The following is a 21,758-nucleotide window of genomic DNA, read 5'->3' as shown; positions in this document are numbered from 1 at the left end:
CTTGCATCTCGCCGTGTTTGAAGATCATAACGGCGGGAACGCTGCAGCCTTTATGTCATCAAGTTGTGTGTTTTCATTTCATGCTTCAGAGGTCGCTACACAAACCTGTCGTCCCCAAACATCCCTCTCCCCCGTTTTTTTTTTTTTTTTTTTGCACGCTTTCCCCTCTTCCGATCTTTCCCAGCATGCACCTCAAACCAGTAGAGTGGGCTGTGAGTGGAGCATGCGCTATGAGGAGACTGAGGTGGGTAAAGAAAAGAGAGCGGGGCGAGTTCGGAACTGATAAAACCTTTATTTCACTTTAAATCGTCTTTTACATTTTGTCCTGTTTATAACATGTAGGGTGAAACTAGAGTCGGGTTTTTTTTTTTGTTTTTTTTTAAAAGACATACACAAATCTAGTATTACGTCAATAACCAGGGAGGGAGGGGCAGGGGAGGGGAAGGGGGGAGGTGTCGAAAGGGGGGTGTTTTTTTTTGTTGTCATTTTCTGTTTTTTTTATTGGCGTCCTTAAGCTAAGTCTACGTTTTCACAACCACGTGCGCGCTAAGCAATAAAACCGTCACAGAAGCAAACTTTGTTGTTTTTTTTTTTTTTGGGTTGTTTTTTTTTTTTTGTCTTTTTATTTTTAAGCAGAATACTGGTCAGTAAAAACAAAATGATTTGAGATACCAGATATACAGACAGGCTCGGTGCCACATTCACTACTGCATGGGATCAGTTTTATTCCTTACAAAGCGTAGAAGAAGAAGAGGGGGAGGGGGGAGGGAACGGCCTAACGAGAAAAGGGAGAGAGAGAGAGAGAGCGGCGGGGAGGAACTCGTCTTTTTAACCTTTTCGAGCTTCAGTGCGTGAAAACATTCGTCCCCAGCGGAAAGAAAAATCAAACATCGAGACGTCGTGGCGTTCTAGTTTCGACACCAACGGAGTGGAATGTCGAGATGGTTCATGACGAGGTCACTGTGACACTGAGAGGAGGGAAGTGGGGGAGGAAAACTCGTCTGATTGGTTGACGGGACTCAAAGCCAGTCAATCTTAAAGGACTACGAACGTGAAGCCGGATTGGTGGCGTTCAAATGTTCACCGCCCGATCGAACGTCTTTGATGTGAAAGGTCAACTCGTGGCGTGCGTCTGTTCATGAACTCTTAGCCGTGAACTCCGGGTTCCATCTTCCAGACAGATGATTGGCTGCCGGGAGATTTGGCTCCTTTGAACGCACGTTGCCTTTTTTTTTTTTTAAATGACTCAAAGGGCGCAGCTTAAACTTGTTGCTTCCCCCGTTTTGAACCGCAGAGCGACTCGGCTAAAGGAAGAAGACACGCCCCCTCAAACTCCACACAAAGACAGGTAGACATTTCTCACGTCTTCATCTACGTGACCATCTGAACTCAAAGCTCGCCTTTGGGACAAACGCTTACACGACGTGTGGAAAGTGACGCTTGAGTGACGAGATGAAACAACCCGAGCCGAGGAGGCGTCACTTAGTTATCTGATGGAGCTCAGCAAGGAGAAAGCTGTCAATTTAACCGTCTATCCGGCGTTTACATCTCCTCGCTGTTTTGTGGCTGTTGCACAATTCGGCGGCACGTGGTGTAAACAAGGCAGTGAGGGCGGGGCGGAGGAAGAGGCCGAATGCGATCTCCGAGATCGGTATCGTCTCCGACAGCCGGGCTCTGCGGCGTTCGACGAGGAAGCAGGAAGTTTAAGCGTGGCTGGGCAGAGAAGGCCCGACTGGATGCTTTCTTCTTAACATGAGCATAAAAGATGACGTGCATTTCTGTCGGCTCCAAATGTGTCAGTACAGGAAGCAGGAGAAGGGCGAGAGAGGAGAGAGAGAGGGGGCGGGGTTAAAGTACCAAAACAAACGGCACACGTAGAACCAGCAGCTGACTGTAACGGCTTCAAGGTTTCCTTTGCAAGCGGCTGTTAACGGACAACATCGACAAACCGTTCACGTTTTGTGTTTTTTTTTTCTCCAAAAGACAGATTTACAGTTAAGCTCTAAAAATGTTTTACAATTTTACATTTTTCAAAAACCAGGAGGAGGGGGGGGGGGGGGGGGGGGGGGGTAGAGAAGTTTAATCGGTTACACACACACAAAGAAAAAAGAGAAAGCGATCGAAGAGAGGGAGGTTGAACGTACGCGTCGGTGGGGGGGTGGGGGGGGAGTGGGCCGGGTGTGGTGGATCCGAGGAAGCAGGCGGGTCCCGTTAGTCGTGAGCGTGTAAAATCTTCCCACACATGAGATGGAATGTTTTTTAAAAATGGTTTCTCCAGATTCATGTTGAAGAAATGAAAAAAAAAAAAAAAAAAAAAAGCCGGTAAATGAAACTCCAGGAGAGTTTGTGTTTGTCTTTTTAATGAGTCAGTGTCACAATACAGCCCTGTGCGAGCCCCCCTTCTGTATAACCCGTCAGCAGAATGACCCCCTGCTGCTCAAACACCCCCCCCCCCTCCCCCTCCCCCTCCCAGCTGGAAGAAGAAGATGGGTGTCGATGTGGAGGACAAACTAAGCATCACAGTGTTTGTTGAAAATAAACGGACAGTTTAATAACCTTTTTGTTGTCTTTGTTTAAAGTGGAATAAAACCAGCCGGGTGTGCCGGTACACTAAGAGAAGCCAAAAGAGGAGGAGGAGGGGGGGGAGGGGGGGGAGGGGGGAGGGGGGTACATCTATATCAATGCATTAACTCGCTAAAGAGGGGAGGGGAGGAAGGGGGGACATACTGAGGTGTTAGGAAGGAAAGGAGGAGGAAGATTAAATGGGGGGGGGGGGGGGGGGGGTAAAAAGAGGGCTCTAAAAGACGTTTATTATTCCGTGGTTGGGGATTTAAACCCCTCCCTGCGTGCTAGAAGACGAGACCGGCCGCTGGTTTGAGTCGGCGCGGCCGGCCGTGGAGTGATGATGAAGAGGATGAGGAGGAAGAGGAGGAGGAGGAGGAGGAGGAGGGGTCATGGAGTAGTACTTTCTCGTTTTTTCTTTTAAATTTAACGTATATATCTGTTGTTGGTGGTGGAGGGGGGCGGGGTCTATTCATGCTGTTGGTTATACAGAAGGGAAGTCGGGAGGCCGGGTTTTTGAAAAAGTGGGACGAGGGAATGAACGGGCTGTTTTTTTTTTTTTTTAAATGTGTATGAAGAGAGGAAGAAGAGAAGAAAGAGGACGAGAGCTCAGAGGAGGAGGAGGAGGAGGAGGAGGAAGAGAGTGGGGATGGGTTAACAGTGAAGTGCGCTCTAGTTCTCCCCGTCGCCGGTCTCGCCCTCGTCTCCCTGGTTTTCTGATGTCCACAGCTGCGGAGAGAAGAGAAACACGTCATCAGTCATCGTCACCACTTCATTCATCTGATTTTTTATGTTAGCGAGGACGAGCGAGCGCCGTGCACGCTTCATCTCCCCGAGTGTGACCACATGGACCTGGTCCTGGTTCTCAAACTGCAGCAGTTCACAATCTGAGAAACACGGGACCGCTGCCAACATGGCATCGCAGATATGGCGTCTTCACCTCATTTGCAGCAACAGGAAACCGCTGGAAGAGTGTTGGGAAACCGGCGTCTTAACATGGATATGTGTGAAGCTAACGCAGTGTTTACTGATCTGTGTTTTAGTGTTCAGACCTGAAGGATAAAATCCAACAAAACACGGTTCTGTTCCAGTTCCCCTTGTTTTAAAGAAGTCACTTCCTCTTCACCCTCCCCCCTCTCTCTCTCTAGTTTCCTCGTCAGTGTCCCACTTTCTCACCGCAGGATGGACGAGTTAGCCTTGAAGTTCAGGCACGGTCGATGAGTATGTGGGACAAGTTTCCCTTAAAAATGAAAGGATCAAGCCTTTCATATTTACGCTTCCTGACCCGCCATTTACACATTTCAGTTTCTGGTCCATGAGCAGCCGTACACACGGGCTCACAAGATCACACGAGAGCTACAAGATCACGCAGGAATAAAGAGCTAACCACCGTGCAGACCACATGTCGATTGCTCCTGTTTTGACGCCATGTTGATAAAGTGGTGGAATAAACGATCAGGAGTCTGTTCTTGTGTTTTATTTTGAAAATCACTGGACACTTTTCTTTCTCTGACTTCCTGTCTGGGTCGTTCTATTCTGTCCAGCTTGACGCATGCTTGCTGTTGGCACGCTCTAGAGACGGACTGCGGCGCTTGCTGTGGAAGGAGCATCGACTTAAGTGGCAGCAAACAGCGCCGTGCATGGCGGTGTGTGGACATTTCAGCGTTTATTTTAACGGTACACGTGTCGGTGCAGGAAGTGTTGAAATCGTCCGCTCGACTCCTCGAATTTGAAAACTTTTAAAAACTTTTGTGGATGAGTGATGGCGTTAGCGTTTGATACTCACAGTCAGGTTGTCCCTTAGTAGCTGCATGATCAGCGTGCTGTCTTTGTACGAGTCCTCGTTCAAGGTGTCGAGCTCGGCGATCGCCTCGTCGAAAGCCTGCAGGAGAGAGAGAGAGAGAGAGAGAGAGAGAGAGAGAAAGAGAGAGAAAGAGAGAGGGAGAGAGAGAGAGAGAGAGACATTAAGAGAATGTTCTCGTCATGGAAACGTCTTCTTACACGGATGAGCTCTTTCAGGTGTTTTCTGATTAAATATTTGTGACTGAGATTCATCAGGTGTTGTCTGCGTTCACATAAGAATCTTTGACCGTTGAGGAACAGCATGCTGCTGAACCAGCCGCACAGAGACACTCACCTGCTTGGCCAGAGAGCAGGCCTGCTCGGGTGAGTTGAGGATTTCGTAGTAGAAGACGGAGAAGTTAAGAGCCAGGCCCAGCCGGATGGGGTGTGTGGGCTGCATGTCCTTCTTGCTGATTTCGAAGGCTTGCTGGTAGGCCTGCTGAGAGTTCTCCACCGTGTCTGCAACAAAAACACAACAACGAGACGTCACTTTGATACGTTTCTGACCCGAGAGACCCAGAACGAACATTTTACACCGACAGACTTTGAACAAAGACATTCTCCAAGAGAGGAGGCGCTTCACTGTGACCTGCAGAAAGCGCTCATATATAGGAAGAGTCAGGAGGTGTTTAAAAGAGGCAGGAGTTCTAGATCGGGGCGGCTGTGGTCAGTGGTCGTCTCTCATCTGGAGGTCGGGTGTTCAGAAACAGTGACGTTTCCTGCTTCCCCCCCCTCTTCTCTCTCTGCCTCGTGAAGAAATGATTCCTCACAGACTCTGACCCGTCTGCCTCGGTGAACGGTTTCTAATTATTCATATTTAACTTTTCCTGCAAAGAGAAAACGTCTGACATCAAGTCAAACTTTTTAATAACGCGCTCAAACAGAAAGAGAGTGAGACCAAGAGAGAGAGAGGGAGAGAGAGAGCAAGAGAGAGCAAGAGAGAGAGCGAGAGCAAGAGAGTGAGAGAGAGAGAGCAAGAGAGTTAGAGAGAGCGAGAGAGAGAGAGAGAGCGAGAGAGTTAGAGAGAGCGAGAGAGAGAGAGAGAGAGTGAGAGAGTGAGATCGAGAGAGTGAGATCGAGAGAGTGAGAGGGAGAGAGAGTGAGAGCGAGCAAGAGAGAGAGAGGCAGAGATAGAGGGAGAGAGAGAGTGAGAGTGAGAGAGTTAAAGAGAGACAGCTGGAGCGTGCACACATGCGGTCAGCCCTGACACTCAGAGGCGCCACGTGCAGAGGAGGGAGCGTGTGCAGAGAAACGTTCTGTGTTTCTCCTCCTGAATGTTGGCACCGCTGACTTGTTAGCTTGTTGTGCTAGAATGTGCGTGTGTGTGTGTGTGTGTGTGTGTGTGTGTCGCTCTGCGGCATGAAACAGCTTTTGTACGTGCGAGTGTGAGATCGGCACAAAAACAGCTCTACTTGTGGGACTAGCCGGTCACCTGTCAGAGTCGAGCAGGTGGGAAACCAGCAGTGTGACACGCTCCGGTTTGGTGTGTGTGTCTCTTTAAATGCAATGAGCTCCCCTAGTTTTCCTGGTAGACATCACCCCTTCACTAGCGAGAATAAAAATGGCAGACCTGTGAAAAAGTTTTGTTCTAGGCTGGGGGTGAAGTCCATGTGTGGAAATACCAGGGGAGGGGAGGGGATTTTATTTTTTTTAACCAGAATCCCACTGTGACATCACAAGGAGAGCACATTAGAAACGGAGCATTTTTCTCTGTGTTATAAGACTTATGCAGACCACAAACAAAAGGACTGAATGGGTTTATTTCACATTTTGTGGGTCAGTAGACACTCAGGTTACCCAAATATATGTTCAAAAACACTGAAGAAGTTTTTATAATATGTACCCTTTAAAGTGTTTCTGAGCAGGGACGGCTCAGGTGACTCAGCCCAACAGTTTGGGGAGTACAACTGTAAATTCAGAAATGTACAGCCCGAGTCATGCTGAGATTATTCTATTGAGCACAAAATAAATATGAACAATTACTCCATACTGCCTTGTTGCATCGTGTTAAATCACAGCGGAGACGTGTCAGCACTGACTCAGCTGATCCCTTTTCACCCCTGCAAAACCTCTGAAGGTGGTGCAGATTTGGGATCACTCCGCCCCGGGTTCCGCCTCCATGGCACTTATAGGCGAGACGTCACAGGGGCGCTGTTGGACATTGGAGCTTGAGGGGTTTTTATGCGAGTTTCAGAGGAGCAGCTCTGACATCATAGCAGTAAAGTTTTCTTGTAACGTCGTCAGGTCATAAATGTCCAACACGTTCCGTTGAATGAAAGGAGTGTTGAGCTCAAAAGCAAACACAAACTGAACAATGTCGCCGCTCTGATGAGCTACTGACACACGGAGTCAGGAGTCGTTAACTGGGTTCAAGCCCCGCTTCGACAAACACCAGTCTGCCTCGCAGTCATGCATTAACGACACTATAAATCCCACAGAGGTCCAGAGTCCTGCAGGGACGCTCGAACATGGACTGAGGATCTGAAGTTACACTCACCCTTCTTTCTGTCCCCAGAGGCGACCTCTGACAGGTATCTGAAGTAGTCTCCTTTCATTTTGAGGTAGAACACCTTGCTCTCCGCCTGAGATGCGTTGGCAATGAGGAATTTATCGAGCAGGCTCTGCAAAAGACGAAGAAGTGAGAAGAAGGGGTTAATGAAGAACTGTTAAAAGGGATACTTCACCCATTTGCATTAAGCTTTGTATCATTAGAAACCTGGTAGTATTTTTGAATGGTCGTGCATCCCGCCCTCATTTTCCCGAGATGGGAAATCTTTGTATTTTTAAGTCTGGAGCTTCCAGTGACGCTAAAATCGGCATTTTGCGTCATTGGAAGCTGTTGCGGTTAGTGGGGTGAAACTACAAAACGCTAGTTCTTCATATGTTCGACTACTGAAGCTACAGACCAATCACAGATCAGTGGGTGGGAACTCACTCCCAGAATCGAAACTTAACGTCCGCCATATTGCTTGGAAGCTATGCTAACAGGCTCTATGGAGAAAGCTCGATAATAGCTGCGAGATGGCTGCAGCCGACAGGCCGGACTTGCGTTTTGGCCAAATATGTCTGTAGCAGACCTTCGTGGGAGTGGCCTGCGGTGATGTGCATTCTGGGATTTGGTGTCTTTCATCCACATAAGCCAAAAAGACACTTTCTGCCTTTTCTCGGCCAAGAAGGCTCCAACTTCAAAATTGATTTCACATTTCTACTACATATATGACCCAATGTCAATACAGATTCATGTTTCGACCGGTGAAGTATCCCTTTAAACGGGTATAGAAAAATCTGGATTTACACGTCATACAAAAGCTTTTATTACGCATGCACTGCTGAACGTAATCCCTTACAGTCAGAGAGGAGGAAGGCGTACAAGATCACTTAACTTCTAAAACTCTCTTTCTCTCTCTCTCTCTCTCACTGGAAAAATGTCTGATTGATGCTGGGAGAGAGAAAGTGCTTCATCAGACTCATCAGTGAGCCTCGTCTTTACGGTGCCGGTTTCTGCACGAACACTTTCTTTAAGGAGAGCGCACCTCCACCCGTCCTCTCCTCCCCTTCATTCCTTCAGCACCACAGTCTGACCTTGAAGATATTATTAGCAGTCTGCTCAGGCGCTCAAAAATTGGAGTCTGCTTTTGACCTTGAGTTTTTTTTTTTTTTGTTGCTCTCAGAGTCAGGACCTGGAAACGTTGAGGGTGTGCCTACAGCCTCAGGACAGCTGGAGGCTGCAGAGAGACGTTCACACTTTCACTGGAGCATCTTTAAACCTCAGATGTGTCCGACTGAGATAGAACTCAGAAAAGTTGTGGCTTGTTTAGTAAATGGTGAATGACAAGCAATAAAAGGAATCCTAACCTCAAATCAAGCCGGTTTCTTTCAGGGATCAAATTCTCTGCAGAATCCCGTTTTTTGAAAAATGCAGCAAAATCAGTTTTCATCTGGGCTTCAGGGGCGGCATGACGTTCATAATAATAAAGAGCGACTGGATGACTTACACTAAGAATGTGCAACATGTTTCACATAAATAAATCATAAATCCAGTCAATCCTGAAAATGTGTCTCTGAGTCATGACAGAAAGAAGGCTTTGTGACGGACGGTTGTTCATCATTGTTACCTACATGTTTTAATCAAGATCTTTAATTGAGATCCTGTTATCATGGAGCTGAACCTAAAACCTGGTGATGTGGAACTGAACTGGATTTCCAGGATCATATTTCAACCTGTCATCGTTGCACCTGCAGCAACCCACCCACGCAAACACACCTAATGCAGTTATTGTCACGGACTGAACGCTTGCTCGGGCCGGAGGTGGCGGGACATAATTCTGAAGAACGCAATGTAGGAGCATCAGACTGGAACATGTTTTCAGAGCCCATGTGTTTTTACATACTACACACACTTTATCTTTCCAGTCGAGCGTCCTCTGATCTCTGCAGCAGGTAAACACCAAACACAAAGCAGAGATACTGGATCGGGCAGAATGATAATAAACTGAGAAGATTAACGCTTCGTTTGACGACTCTAAACAGAAACACCGTGTGAGTGAATAACTCCTCCTCTCTCTCTCTCTCTCTCTCACCCTCTATGTCTGTGCAAGTTCTCAGTCATCCAGGTCATGGTAAATTCAAAGCTTGATCCAAAGTAAAAAATCTGGTTTAAAATCTTTAACCAGTCCAGTTGCCTTTGGATCAAACTTTGAATCTCTTTATTCCTTCTGTCCTCCTCCTCCCACCCTGCTTGTTCACTCTTCTCTTAACACCTCCTCCCGTCCCTCTCCGTACCAGCACGTCGTTGCAGATTTCTTGGAGTTCAGACTCGATCTTCACGCGGTAGTCGCGGGCCATCTGCTGTTTCTTCTCGTTACCCTCCGTCTTCTGCTCGATGCTGGAGATGACGCGCCAGGATGAACGGCGAGCCCCCACCTGATGGACACAACAACAAGGTCAACCAAAAACACTGACGCTGTCTTCTATTCATGACTGGATTCACATAGCAGAGGGACAACATTATCATCAAATCATTTTCATCCAAAAATAAACATGCAGAGTCGAGCGGGCCAGCTGCTCGGGTCGCAACGTGTACGACAGAACATCAGCGCTGGATAACCTCAGGCTACTCCTACATCATTTACACTTTTATACTTCAAAATATTCATGAAAAATAAAAAAAATATTTTGGGACATTCTGCTACGTAACGGGAGGGGGGAGCCACAGAATTGTCCGGGGAGCAGTCGAGGGTCATCCCTTCCTTTAGAGACGTTTAGTTTTGACAACGAGCCGCGACGGCTCTGACCGACTGATTAACAAACTTCTGTTGAATCCAGTCGTTCTTTATTCCCCTGAACACTTTCCTCAATGTCCTCAGCTGCTCGCTTCATTTATTCATCCAGTCAAAACAACTCAAAGACAATTCTTCTCTGACTTTTAACATTTAACCGAGAAATGATGCTGAACTTCTGCCTCCTCAGTGATTAAGTTTAATATTATTTTCACTTTCTCAGAATCTACGTCTCAAGTTTTAAGTTGTTGCAGGTGAACAACAGTTAAATGGCATAAGGGCTTCTTGCGCTCATTGTTGCTAGGTTATGAACTCTAACTCCAGCGTTCCTCTGTAACATTGGTTTGGTGTGTTTTTTTCCTTTTTGTTCAAGATTTATTTAGGGGCTTTTTCTGCCTTTATTGTAGAGCTGGACAGTAGATAGAGTTGGGAATGACATACAGGCTTTGAGGACTGAGGCCTCCGTACATGGGCTGTGCACTAACCACAGGGCCACCGCGCTCCTGGTTAGGAGTGTTTTAAGTGTGAAGAAAACATCAAGACGATGTGAAGGAGTCGTGTCCTGACGTCAGCAGCAGCTCGACATCTGAAGCTTTCCCCTCCAAAAGACGAGGCAGACTAGCGTCTCCTCCACCTGATGTTGTAAGTCCCGCCCAATCTTGACTTTGATTGGTCAGTGAGGGAGAAGTGACGAGCGTGGAGCTGATCTAAAAGTTGAACTGTTTTCCACTGAGAGCGCAGCAACAAAAAACAGCTGAGCGCTCAGGGCGCTGAAAACGCTGCATTGGTTTTGTATTGAAAACGGGCGCAGCCAGCACAAAAAGCGGCGTCTGTGGATCAAATGTAACTAACGAGCTGGCTGCAGAGATTCACTCAGAGAATCTGTAGGTGGAACAACAATCAAACATTTCCACATCGATACGGAGGACGTACCACGTTCTTGTAGGCGACAGACAGCAGGTTGCGCTCCTCGTTGCTCAGCTCGCCCCCCTGCTCCGTCACAGACTTCATGGCGCCGGCCATGTCGTCGTAGCGTTCGGCCTGCTCTGCCAGCTTGGCTTTCTGCACCAGATCGTTCTTATCCATTTTTAGGCTGCAGAGAGAAGAACAAGGGACAGAAAAACAGAGTAAGTGTTTGTACCTGAACACTGAGGCTCGCCGTTTACCACCCGGGGGTGGGGGGGGGGGGGGACAGGCAAAGACACAAGAGAGGCGGGAACGAGGACAGGAAAGACCTGCAGGTAGACGCATGGCCCCTGATTGAAGTGCGTCATGGTGCAGAGAGACATTTAACAGGAAAATACAAACACCATAGAGGGTGATATGACAAGTGTGGAGCGTCAATTTTTAAAATCTGAAAGCCCAACATTTTAAACACCCCAAGGTCTCCTGCAGAGCCCCGAGAATTTGAGTGTTTCGTCGAGAAAATACATTTTTCGACCGATGTGGCTGCAGGAAAACTAAATGTTTGAGCTGGAGTGAAACAAGAACCTTTTATTTAAATCATAGAAGAAGACCGATATGAAGTTCTGGGACCAACACTTGATTTTAGAGGTGAAATCCACTAATATGATGACATTCTTTTGACTTGGATTGTGCACCAATATGACGTTACATTGGCTCTCTTTTCCTCCACTTCTCCCTCTTTATACCCGTCATCCTCCTGCCACCCTGCTTGTGCACTCTCTCCCTCTTCTTCAAACACCTCCTCCCTCCCTCCCCTCACTGTCGCTCTCTGCATGTCGCTGCAGATATCTTGGAGTTCAGACTCGGTCTTCACTCGGTAGGTGACGAGTACAGGTGGTTAAAAGCTGTTTACTTACACAAACAACTTCACCAGTGTTTCCCCTAGGTTTACAGCGTTGGGGGGTGGGGACACGCCGACACAAGATTCCAAGAAGGAATCTTGGTGTTCATGTGTTACTTTTAATGACAGCTGTCCTTTTCTATCGGAAAGGTATCCCTAAATGACTTCTTTCCCTGATTTCCGACTCTATCCACGATCCTATCTCTACAATAAAGACACAAAAAGCCCAAAAATAAATCTTTTAACTATTACCATAAAATCCGGTATATAAGACGCATCCTGTTTTGAAGGTCTCTTAAAGACAAATAAAAGTTTAATCTGTCTTACTGTAATGACGACACATGTTTCTGTATTTTATACTGGTATATTGGTTGCACCGGCATATAAGACGCAGCCAACTTTTAAGATGAAAAAATAGGTATTACAAGTGCTTCTTATACACCGGATTTTACGGTAAACATTTTCATCAAACACTAGTATGGATGGACCAGCGCCTGCTCACATGTGATGCTCTGCTGCAGACGGTGCTGAGAGTCTGTAAATATATCAGAGTGGATTAAAGTAGATAAATGTGATGACCGAATTTCAAAATCAGATTCTTTTTTGCAGCAAATGTTGTTTTCACATGGGGGGAAGCTTAAAACTGCCACCTTACATTTCAGGGCCCGTGTCAGACTGGACGTGTTTTATGGCTGTGCTCGGAAGAGCTTGCATGAAATGTTTGTACGCTGCACATTTGTCCCGTCTCTATGACAACAGTTTGTTGACGACGGCTGCTGTATGACCGACACTGCTGTGTTACTTTTTACTGCATGTTTTATATTTGAGATCGTTTATTTCCCGATCAGACACGCAGCGAGGAGGATGTGGGTACAACACATGATGAGTAGGAGACAAAACTACGGGAAATATCAAACATTTGGAAAAGAGAGCCGCAGAAATGAACAGCGCATTTCTGAAAAGTTGAAGGATTTTCAACTTCAGCGCTCAGAGCGGCCACACAAAAAAGGGCGGAGTGCTTGAAAAAGGCGTTGGGCGCTGTATTTTTTCTCCAGGCAACCGTATGCTCTTCTCATTGAAAACAATTGAAAAAGGAGGCTGGCGAGAAAGACAAAATGCTAGGTGGACACGGGGCCTAACTCTGCTTCTTTAAAGCAAAACTGAATCTTGTCGTTCTGTCATGGCCTCCAAGTGACCAGTAAAAGTGAAACCCTTTCATTAATGCAAAGGACTGTAACAGCATGAACGCCTCAGGAGAAATAGTCCACAGCACGGTCTAAGCAGGGCCTAACGGTCCCATTAATTTAACCCCAGCATGAGTTAAACTAAAGCGCCGTCATGCTAATGAAAGTAGCCACTGATTGAATAACATGAAAAATATAAAATATACCAGCAAAGCTCAGAGTGAAAGCCGCACACAACACTTGATACAAATCCTTTTAATTCCAGCAAAGTGGCTTCATCCCAGAGGGCTTCCTGCTCTCCAGATGAATCTGTAGGTCTAAGTAGGCCACAGCCTCGCCTCCATCTCCCCACTACATCGACGCAACACGCTTTAAGAGCTGCACAGTGGACCGGAAGCAACTGCAGCTGCAGATCTCATTAATACGAAAGATTTGAAATTTTCTTATTTCTGGATTTTAAACAGCTAAACACAAGACAGACAATAACACGAGAAGATATGTTAACACACTCCAGCTTTACTCTCACATCTGCACGTTAGCGACAACGATATCTTCCCCGTTGAGATACAAAGGGCACTCAAACACTAATGGGTTCAGTGTTCACGCTGGGACTGAGGAGGAAGATCCTTGAAGGTCCAATCAGTGAGAAATGATAAAGTGAGCTTACTATATGATCAGACATTAAGGAAACATGATGAAGCTATGTTAAAGTGCTGGCTTCTCTGACAACAATGCAGCAGCCAGTATGTCCTCCTTCTAACTTCAGATTCTGGTCCTGAATGCTCTGGATTTGTTTGGACCAGAGAAGGTAGGCGGTTTTAAGACACCCCCACATGGCCGTTTTGGACGCCCCTCAGTTCGCCAGATATGAGAGCAGTTATCAGGTCAAACCAACAGGTGTTGCAGCGATGGAAGCGGGCAAGAGAACTGGTTCAGATAGAAGTGATTGTACCCGACCTAAAAAGCCTCTGCATGTTTCTAATAAGCTCCACGAGCAGAAACGTGCTCAAACTAGGATCAATATTGGAGATGCTTTTGAAAAATGTAGAGAAGTTAGAACGCAGAAAGGTTTACAGACCGATGCAGAGCTGGCTAAACACTGAAGCTTCAGTGTCCACCACATGGCAACCTGCGTAAGCATCGACTCTAGAGAGGAGGGGGTGAAGGGAGACAGCTCTCTATAATGTTTAGAATCTGGACTGCAGTACCCAGTTATCAGGTGCTGCAGCACTTAATGAGAGGTTTTGATTGCCTTTTTGGGCAAGTGCTTCAAACACTATTTATTAAATCCATACTTAAAAATCTCATACAATCCCCATAAGTCTATTCGATGTTTTTACTTCCTTATAAAACTGCTCAGTCTCTGTAATGTTTCATGGGGACTGTGGGTAAACAGCACAATTCATATCCTGCCACAAAACTTGTGATTGGCCTGAGTTATAATAAACCACTCCGGGACTTTGTTGTTTGTTTTAAGCCATTCCTGTGTGGATTTGGCATTTTGTTCAACTCCTTCTTGCTGAGGGAGAAAACAATCTGTTCTCTAAAAAAAGCTGATTTTGCTCTTTGAATTTCATTTTATTTCTTCCATGTCTTCACGTCTCCACTCTTACACACAGCATGGCGTTCCACTTCCAGGCTACATGCTGATGTGCAGTGCTCGTACATCAATGGTCATAACTGTCCACTTCATATACCCGGAGTTAATGATTCTTCACAGCGTTTATATATATTTTTTTAGATGCGGGAAGTTGCTCCAAGCACAGCAAGCGTCAACAGTTGCTACGTCTTGTCGTCCAACACCTTCCTCATCAAAGCTGCTGTAAGCCGTCTGTGTGATCTCCCTGACTAGCGCTCTACAGCAAGTAATATTACTTCATCAGAAACACAACATTTAGGGTGGTTTCATACGGGGGACCCGGGCCTGGATCCTGGCACACTTGACCCCAAAGTCTGCTTAAAGAGGTGGTCATAGGCAGGATTCATGTGTACTCGAGTACGGTCTGCGGGAGATGTGAACGGCACCGTGCCCAAACAAGGAAGTGGACCGCTATATGACATCAATCTAAATGGCTCCTGTTGCTTCGAAAACCGTCATGTCCACACAGAACGGACCAGTTTCATCCTCTGCGCTGCACGGTAGAGGGTCGTTGTTAGCGTTTCAAAAATAACTCAATCTGCGAGTGGTTGCCACGGTTGCCTCGTCTTCCTGTTTTTTGGTGGCTTTGCAAACAAACTTATGTGCATACTGCCCCCTGCTGTATCGGACTATGAACACACTTGAGTACTCGGGTACAGAGCGATGTTACTGATGTTAACGACAGTGACTTATAATGTGTAATACTGGTGAACAATTTCATGAATCTTTTAATCATGCATTATCAGGGACGTTCCCAGAGTTCATTGGTTGATTTTGGTTCTCACTGAATCATACAACCCGGCCCAGGCGACCCAGCAGGGGTTGATCAAGTCCAAACTTGCGTCCCAGCAGCATTAGGCTACAAATCTCTCCCCCCCCCCCTTTTCATCCATAGCCACCTGGAGGCTTTCTCTGCTGCCTCAGTCCTAATGGCTGTTGTCCTAAGCAACTCTCTCATGCCCAGCAGGGTGCAGACTCTGTAAAGAGAGCGACCCGTCAAATCCTCTGCAGCCTTCTTCGACTGACAGCAGTGTGTTCTCTACTATCCTTCCGAAGTCCTTGGTATTTGGCCAGCTTCCCTTCATAAGCCTCCTCAACATGGTCTTCTCAGGGCAACGTGAAGTCTATCAGGACAAGCCGTCTTGAGGCCTCTGACAAAAATGATGATTATCTGGTCACAATGATGTTACTGCGATGTGTGCCGGAAACTTGAGTTGCTTTTCAAGGTCAACCATAAGCTGCAAGTCCTGTGCGGTGGAGAGTAGAACAACTGCAGCTATCCTACCTTGATGAGCGTTTTCCACTTTTCATGGGGATTTTGTGCCAAACCAATCGAATGCTGACATCTATTTTACCAACTACTGATTCAGAGACAAGTTTTTTGATCGGGCAGAGGAATTCATCCATTGAACTGTTTTTTTGTGTGTTTTTTTTAGAGCTCGACCGATTAACCAGTCAGCTGATAATATCAGCCGATATTAGCTTATCCAGTGACTATCAGTATCAGCAAATTTGATAGCAGATATGCGCTGATGTTACAAGACTTATTCACAAGTCAAATAGCATTTAATTTGAGTTTCATTGTATTACACTAGCAGTTCTCTGTCACCAGCAGAGGGCGCTATATGGATTGAAACAAGCATCATCACTCGGGAGAGTGTCAAACGGTGATGCACGTACATGCTCAGTTACTTTTCAGCTGAGTAAACATCTTGTCTTCGTTATTTATCTTTATCACTCGTGTTTGATAACTGAGGAATCAACACAACACATGTGTATATCTATATCTAAGAATGATATCGCCTGACATATCAGTATCGGATTTTTGCTCTCCCTAATATCAATATCGGACCCAAAAATCCAACATCGGTATTGAGTCTGACACCCAAAACAAATCACTAAACATACATCGGTATTGGCTAAATAGTTATTTGAAACATCGACCCTGATTTTCCCAATTGCATCTCTGCTGCAAACATTTGTATTAAGCCACGTGTCAAATACTTTCTATTCCAACTATGATACTCATGTATAATAGGCTGCGCGTGTCAGCGTACGCCTCACATGATGAAAAGACAACGAAAAGAAAAATGAGTGATTCAGTTTGACCCAGCTGTAGCTCTTATCCACTTCCTGTGGTCTGCAGCGTGATCATTAGCCTCTGAACAATGGCACATTTCCAGTGCTGATTCAACGACCGACTGGATCATGAAATCAATTATCTGCGGATATGAAGTGCAGTTCTGCTCGTTTACCTAAAAACAACATTGTCATACCATTAGTGTGTGTGTGTGGTCATTAAAAATCCAGACATCCATTTCGTCCATTATCCCTGCCCACTTATTAAAGACTTGATGTAAGGGATGTAAAGTTTTTAAATTGGCCACATCCACGATATCAGCATCACTATGAGGTTAGATTAATCCTTGTTCTGGGAGAACGAGGATCCACTTTTAATCACATCTTAGGTTTTATAATATCACTAATAAATCAATGATAGGAAATAAATACAGACTGCTTTCATAAATACTTAAATTGCACACGTTCATCTACCCAAAGTGATGACATACTAAATTATAATCTGGGCTAAAAACGATTTTTTGTTAAAGAACGAGCACCCTGATGGCCTGTTCTTTATCTGGGGTATGTGAGGGACATGTAAGCGACATCATACATTATATGATTCGCACCTAGCAAACTGCAACAATAAGTAACGTAGGGTTGCGTTTCTACGGTTACATAATGTTCAGAACAAACTGGACGCACTGTTTAATGAACACCCGAAGTCCTGACAAAATGACGAGATTTTGTTTTGTTTTAGGCATCAGCTTTAAGATTCCGGTCGTTGTCAGGGCAACATAATCGGCAGTAGTGGACCTTTAAATTATTTCTTTATTGGGGTTTGTATTTTCCTTTTTGCACCCATGTGAAAACATTTGTCGCAAAAAAGGCTGATATTGAAATTCGGTCATCACATGTATCTACTTTAATGCACTCTGATGAAGTTACAGACTCTCGGCACCGTCTGCAGCAGAGCGTTACACGAGAGCAGGCGGTGGTCCATTCATACTAACGTTTCATGAAAATGTTTGACAATTCAAATATTCTTTGTACCAAGTTGTTTGTGTAAGTAAGCAGCTTTTTGAAAATATTTTGCTGAGTCATATTGGTGCAAAATTGGTGCCCAGTCCAAGTCAAGAATACATAATTTCTTCAAAGCACTAACGGTCACCATATTTGTGAATTTCCCATCAAAAATTAGTATTAGAAAGGCTCTAAAAACACTTTATTTTGAAGTTGAGGCCTTTGTCTTTTTCCTCATCTTCTGATTATTTGAAGCTCTTGGGTTGATACGTCTTCCAGCAATTAATATTAACAAATTGTACCAAATATATCCAGTGATAGGAAAATACATGAACAGTTTTAGCGTGTTAAAAACACGGTGATTATTTACCTAAATGTGACCGTTCTCGCAGAGTTTTTGTTTTTGTCAGGAATTTTAACATCCTGCAGTCAGCGTTTAGCAATCGTTACACTCCGCTGGAATCGGTTACAAGGCCCCCCCCCCCCCCCAAAAAAACCCATTTCACCATCACAGCGAAGACTGGGGCGAATTGTAAAACACAACTCGTTAAGAGGAAGTGTGAGGAGTGAGGACACTTACTCTGCACATGCTTTGTGCACACTGCACAACATCTATAAATTAGAAGATTATTCCATGTGCAAAACTTTTTGGGACTTCAGAGTCTCCATGTAAATCAGGATGAATGTGATTAAATTAAGGTTGCTTTTATTAACTTAAAAAGGCGAATATTAATTCTTGCAAATATAGAAATGCCTTCATTTATTAGCACACAAATGTGTATTTCCTGTATTAAAAGATGTGTATTTGGAGTGTTTTTAAACTAAACTGAGATGTGAAGTATATTGTGGAAATGTGTTACAGTTGCCCCCCCTGTAGTCCTGATCCAACCGGGCCTGTACAGTCAGCTGCAGCCATCCCAACATTAGCAGCCCTGTAGCCGACTATCAGGGACATGCTAATGCGCAGCGACACAAAAAAAAGAAAAATGGTGCACACAGCAGAACAAGATGCACCGAAACGACTTTTAAAAAAAACACACATCGCTCCAGCAACCATTTTTTTTGACACGACTGCTTAAAAAAAAACAAAAAACACTCCCTCCGGCCAATAATAAACGGGTCATGCTGGCGGGTCGGCCTGCCAGCAGCTACGCCCTCCTTGTCGCATTCCCCTGCGGAATTTTAAGATGGAGAGATAGATTAGCGGCCGCTGCTTCAACCGTTAGCCTAGCATGCTAACTGAAACCGCCGCTGGCTTTACGCTGCATTCATGTGGCGTTAGAAAAACAGGAAATATGACTTCCCCCTCCTCCTCCCCTAAGGAAATTGACGTGATTGCGCTCTGAAGTCAGGGGGGGTATGGATTTTTTGGTACCCTACCTCACAAGCGAGTGGACGATTATATTGCATAAAAGGCTAATTTAAGTGAGGATTAAAAAAATAAAAATAAAACACGTTTTGTATTGAAATATGGGTAATATCATTTAAGATCGCACGACTCAGTTTGCTGTCAACGCAGATGTATAAATGTTGTTTCAGAACAATGAAATGTAATTTTTTTTATTGCGGCACTGAAATATTTCTCGAGAAAGTCGAGAAAAAAAAAAACGACGTTCTGATATGGAGAACTCCCAAGCATCCCGACAGCACTTGAACGCAGCATCCACCGTTAGCCTAGCTGACCCAGTTGAACGTGAACGGCGTTGAAACAGAGACCGTGGTCACGAGACACAGTCAAAATTAATAAACACAACACCGGTTCAGTTTGATAACAGGTCATTTTTTTAAAACCGAGAGAAAATGTGTTTAAAAATGCGAATCACTCCAGAGAGAGAGAGGGGGGGGGGAACTCCCGGGAAATGGGGAGAGGGTGTGCGTTAGCCTCCGCCATGACGGAGCGAGACGACGCCATTCAGAAGCCGATAAATCATCCAAATACAACATTTAAATCCAGAGCAGCAGCAGCTCGACACACGCCTGATTGTATCTAATGTGTCACAGGTATAAGTTACTAATCTAGACCTGAATGTGTCTCCGCTCTCGGCCTAAAAGCTAAGCTGTCAAAATGGCCCAAACTCGGCTGCTGCTGCTGCTGCCCCCCCCCCTCCTCCTCCTCCTCCTCCCCTACACGATCACCGCGCAACACGCATGGCATCGACCGGAGTCTGGGCCTTCAAAAATCCCCGATATGTAGCACAGTCGACGGTACAAAGAGCACACACGTACGCTGAAAACAGGTGACCACTGGGCCAGGTGTTTTCGCGGGGTTTATTTTTCACCGTTTCGGCCACAAGCCTCGGCCTAAACCCTCGCCACCCAGCCCCTAACCACAATAGGCACCTTCCGCGGCAGAAGGCAGGGAACGAGGGAGGGGGGGGGCCGCCGCCGCTCCCCCGACACAGACTAACAGCACCCTGTTATATATAACACGACAATCGAGTGATTTGTAGGTGAACTCACATTTAGAGCGTGCTAGGGATCCCGATTTTATTCTCTGAACGATGGGAGTTTGTCAAGCCGTCCTCCGCTCGCTGCTCAGGGTATTCAGGGCAGTACCACTTCCGCCTGCTCTGACACTTCCGCTTCCTCTAAACCCCACCCCTCCCCCCGCCAGTATCCAAGGCGACCGCGCCAGGGGGTTTCCTGAGCATCTTTCGAGGGGCTTTGACGTCAGGAGGACCATGGCAACCGCTTACAGGATGACGTTCGCCCGGTCTCCACGGCAACTGTCTCCACAAGGCCGCTGCTGCTGCTGCTTGCCTTTGCCCGTCGTATCTGCAGTTCACCATCGTGTCAGCTGACACAGCTCTGTGTGGGTTACACTGATTTTATACAACGATGAATACTTTATAACAAGCAGCTCCGTTTCTCCTACCACTCTCCACCTACACACACACACACACACACACACACACACACACACACACACACACACACACAACCACTGCAAACCCTGAAGCACACAACTCCATCAGCTGGGCCGTTATGCTGCCTTTACAATGCATGATGTAACACACATCTTCTGCAGATTGAAAAGGGACTTTATCAAATAATCAGATCAGAATTTATTTATAAAGCAAATTTAAAAAAAACAACAAAAGTTCTGTACAATCAAACATAATTAAAGCAATAAAACAAAGACAAATGTAAAAACAGCATGACATGCAAAAAAAGTGTTAGGACAAAAATATACGCAGGGATAAAAGCAGATACAAACATCACAGCCATGACTCGTCCATCGACGCTATGCTGACTTTGCAACGCTTGCAATATCGCAGACAAACACGCGAGAAGGGGAGCTCCATCTTACTTCAGAGTCCGGCTTCTGTTCCCGGGACAATAGGCCGTAGTGTAAACCGATTATTTTGAGCTCCCCATGTTTTAATCCAGCATTCCTGTGTTAAATGATAATAATACACATTTTATTTATTTAGCATTTTAAGAATATAATAGACTACACATGTCTGTAGAATTTGATGGGAGCAGTGACTGGGAGCCAGTGGAGGGAGATGAACAGCTGAGTGACATGTGCTGTTTGTCATCATCTGTCATCATGTGCAGGGGTTTGATAGTGCATGTAGGAAGACCTGACAGTAAGGAGTTGCAATAGTAAATGATATCACAAGAGCCTGCACCAGGATCAGTGCCACATGCTCTGACAGGTAAAGTCTGATCCTCCTGAAATAATAGGAACGTAAATCTAGGATAAAGAAAACAACTCAACAGAGATAAAACAACATGATACATAATCATAATAGGCGGTTCGGACTTTAGAAATAACTGCAGTAAGTCATTTGGTGTCAGTCTGGATTGAGTCGGAAATTAGGGAGAGAGAGTGAGGGGACAGACGAAGGTCGGATTCAAACCCAGACCACCTCAGCCTCTATACATGGGGCACACGCACTATAGCCACTTGGGTGTATGTGGGGCTAAAAAACTAGTAAACACTATAAGTTAATGAAGCTGTCGAGTTTGACCTCTGCACCAGTGTGATGGATGCAGGGGCGTGTCCAGAGGGGTGGCATGGGCCCCCCCTTAAAATCTGACTGGCCACCCAAGGTGCCACTCCACAATACCAAATCTATGATTGGCTATTTCCTAATCAGAGGTGGGACTTCAGTTAAAATCAACTATTCTGGCTGTTTTGACAAGGCTGTTGGTAGCTTTTTTTGTGTGTAAATTTCGTAAATACTTTTTGTTTGTACTTTTAGTTTTAAATTCACTTTTTAAATACTTTTCTTTTGTCACTAAAAATTTTGGCAAAACCTTGTGCACACTGTCTAACTTGCGATCACTCACTCAGGCTTCAAACATTCATATTTTCCATCCATGAGTAAAGGAGACACCGGTGGCTTGGTGGT

The 21,758-nt window shown here is 45.6% G+C and overlaps 1 protein-coding gene across 1 annotated transcript; it reads right to left on the bottom strand.

The window, feature by feature from the left end:
• Window positions 1–272: 272 nt before the first annotated feature.
• ywhaba (tyrosine 3-monooxygenase/tryptophan 5-monooxygenase activation protein, beta polypeptide a) lies at window positions 273–19,996 on the bottom strand. The gene is made up of 7 exons (XM_020655076.3): window positions 19,858–19,996; window positions 10,617–10,776; window positions 9,187–9,327; window positions 6,902–7,025; window positions 4,700–4,863; window positions 4,349–4,444; window positions 273–3,291 (listed from the first exon to the last, which is right to left on the bottom strand). Exons 2-7 carry the CDS (start codon window positions 10,767–10,769, stop codon window positions 3,235–3,237), a joined length of 735 nt encoding a protein of 244 aa, XP_020510732.1. The 5' UTR covers window positions 10,770–10,776; window positions 19,858–19,996; the 3' UTR covers window positions 273–3,234.
• Between the last annotated feature and the right edge of the window lie 1,762 nt (window positions 19,997–21,758).

The sequence above is a fragment of the Labrus bergylta genome, chromosome 5 (assembly GCF_963930695.1).
Source record: "Labrus bergylta chromosome 5, fLabBer1.1, whole genome shotgun sequence".
In the NCBI taxonomy this organism is placed as follows: domain Eukaryota; kingdom Metazoa; phylum Chordata; class Actinopteri; order Labriformes; family Labridae; genus Labrus; species Labrus bergylta.
The sequence above is the reverse complement of the archived record's forward strand: the minus strand, read 5'-3'. Positions and strand labels throughout refer to the sequence as shown.

Bases quoted from the DNA above. Each gene is read 5' to 3' on its own strand.
- ywhaba (XM_020655076.3), bottom strand. From the start codon at position 10,769: ATGGATAAGAACGATCTGGTGCAGAAAGCCAAGCTGGCAGAGCAGGCC. The intron at 4,864-6,901 runs GTGAGTGTAACT...TTTTTGTTGCAG, and splicing joins CTCTGGGGACAGAAAGAAGG to ACACGGTGGAGAACTCTCAG. The intron at 4,445-4,699 runs GTGAGTGTCTCT...TCTCTCCTGCAG, and splicing joins CCTGCTCTCTGGCCAAGCAG to GCTTTCGACGAGGCGATCGC.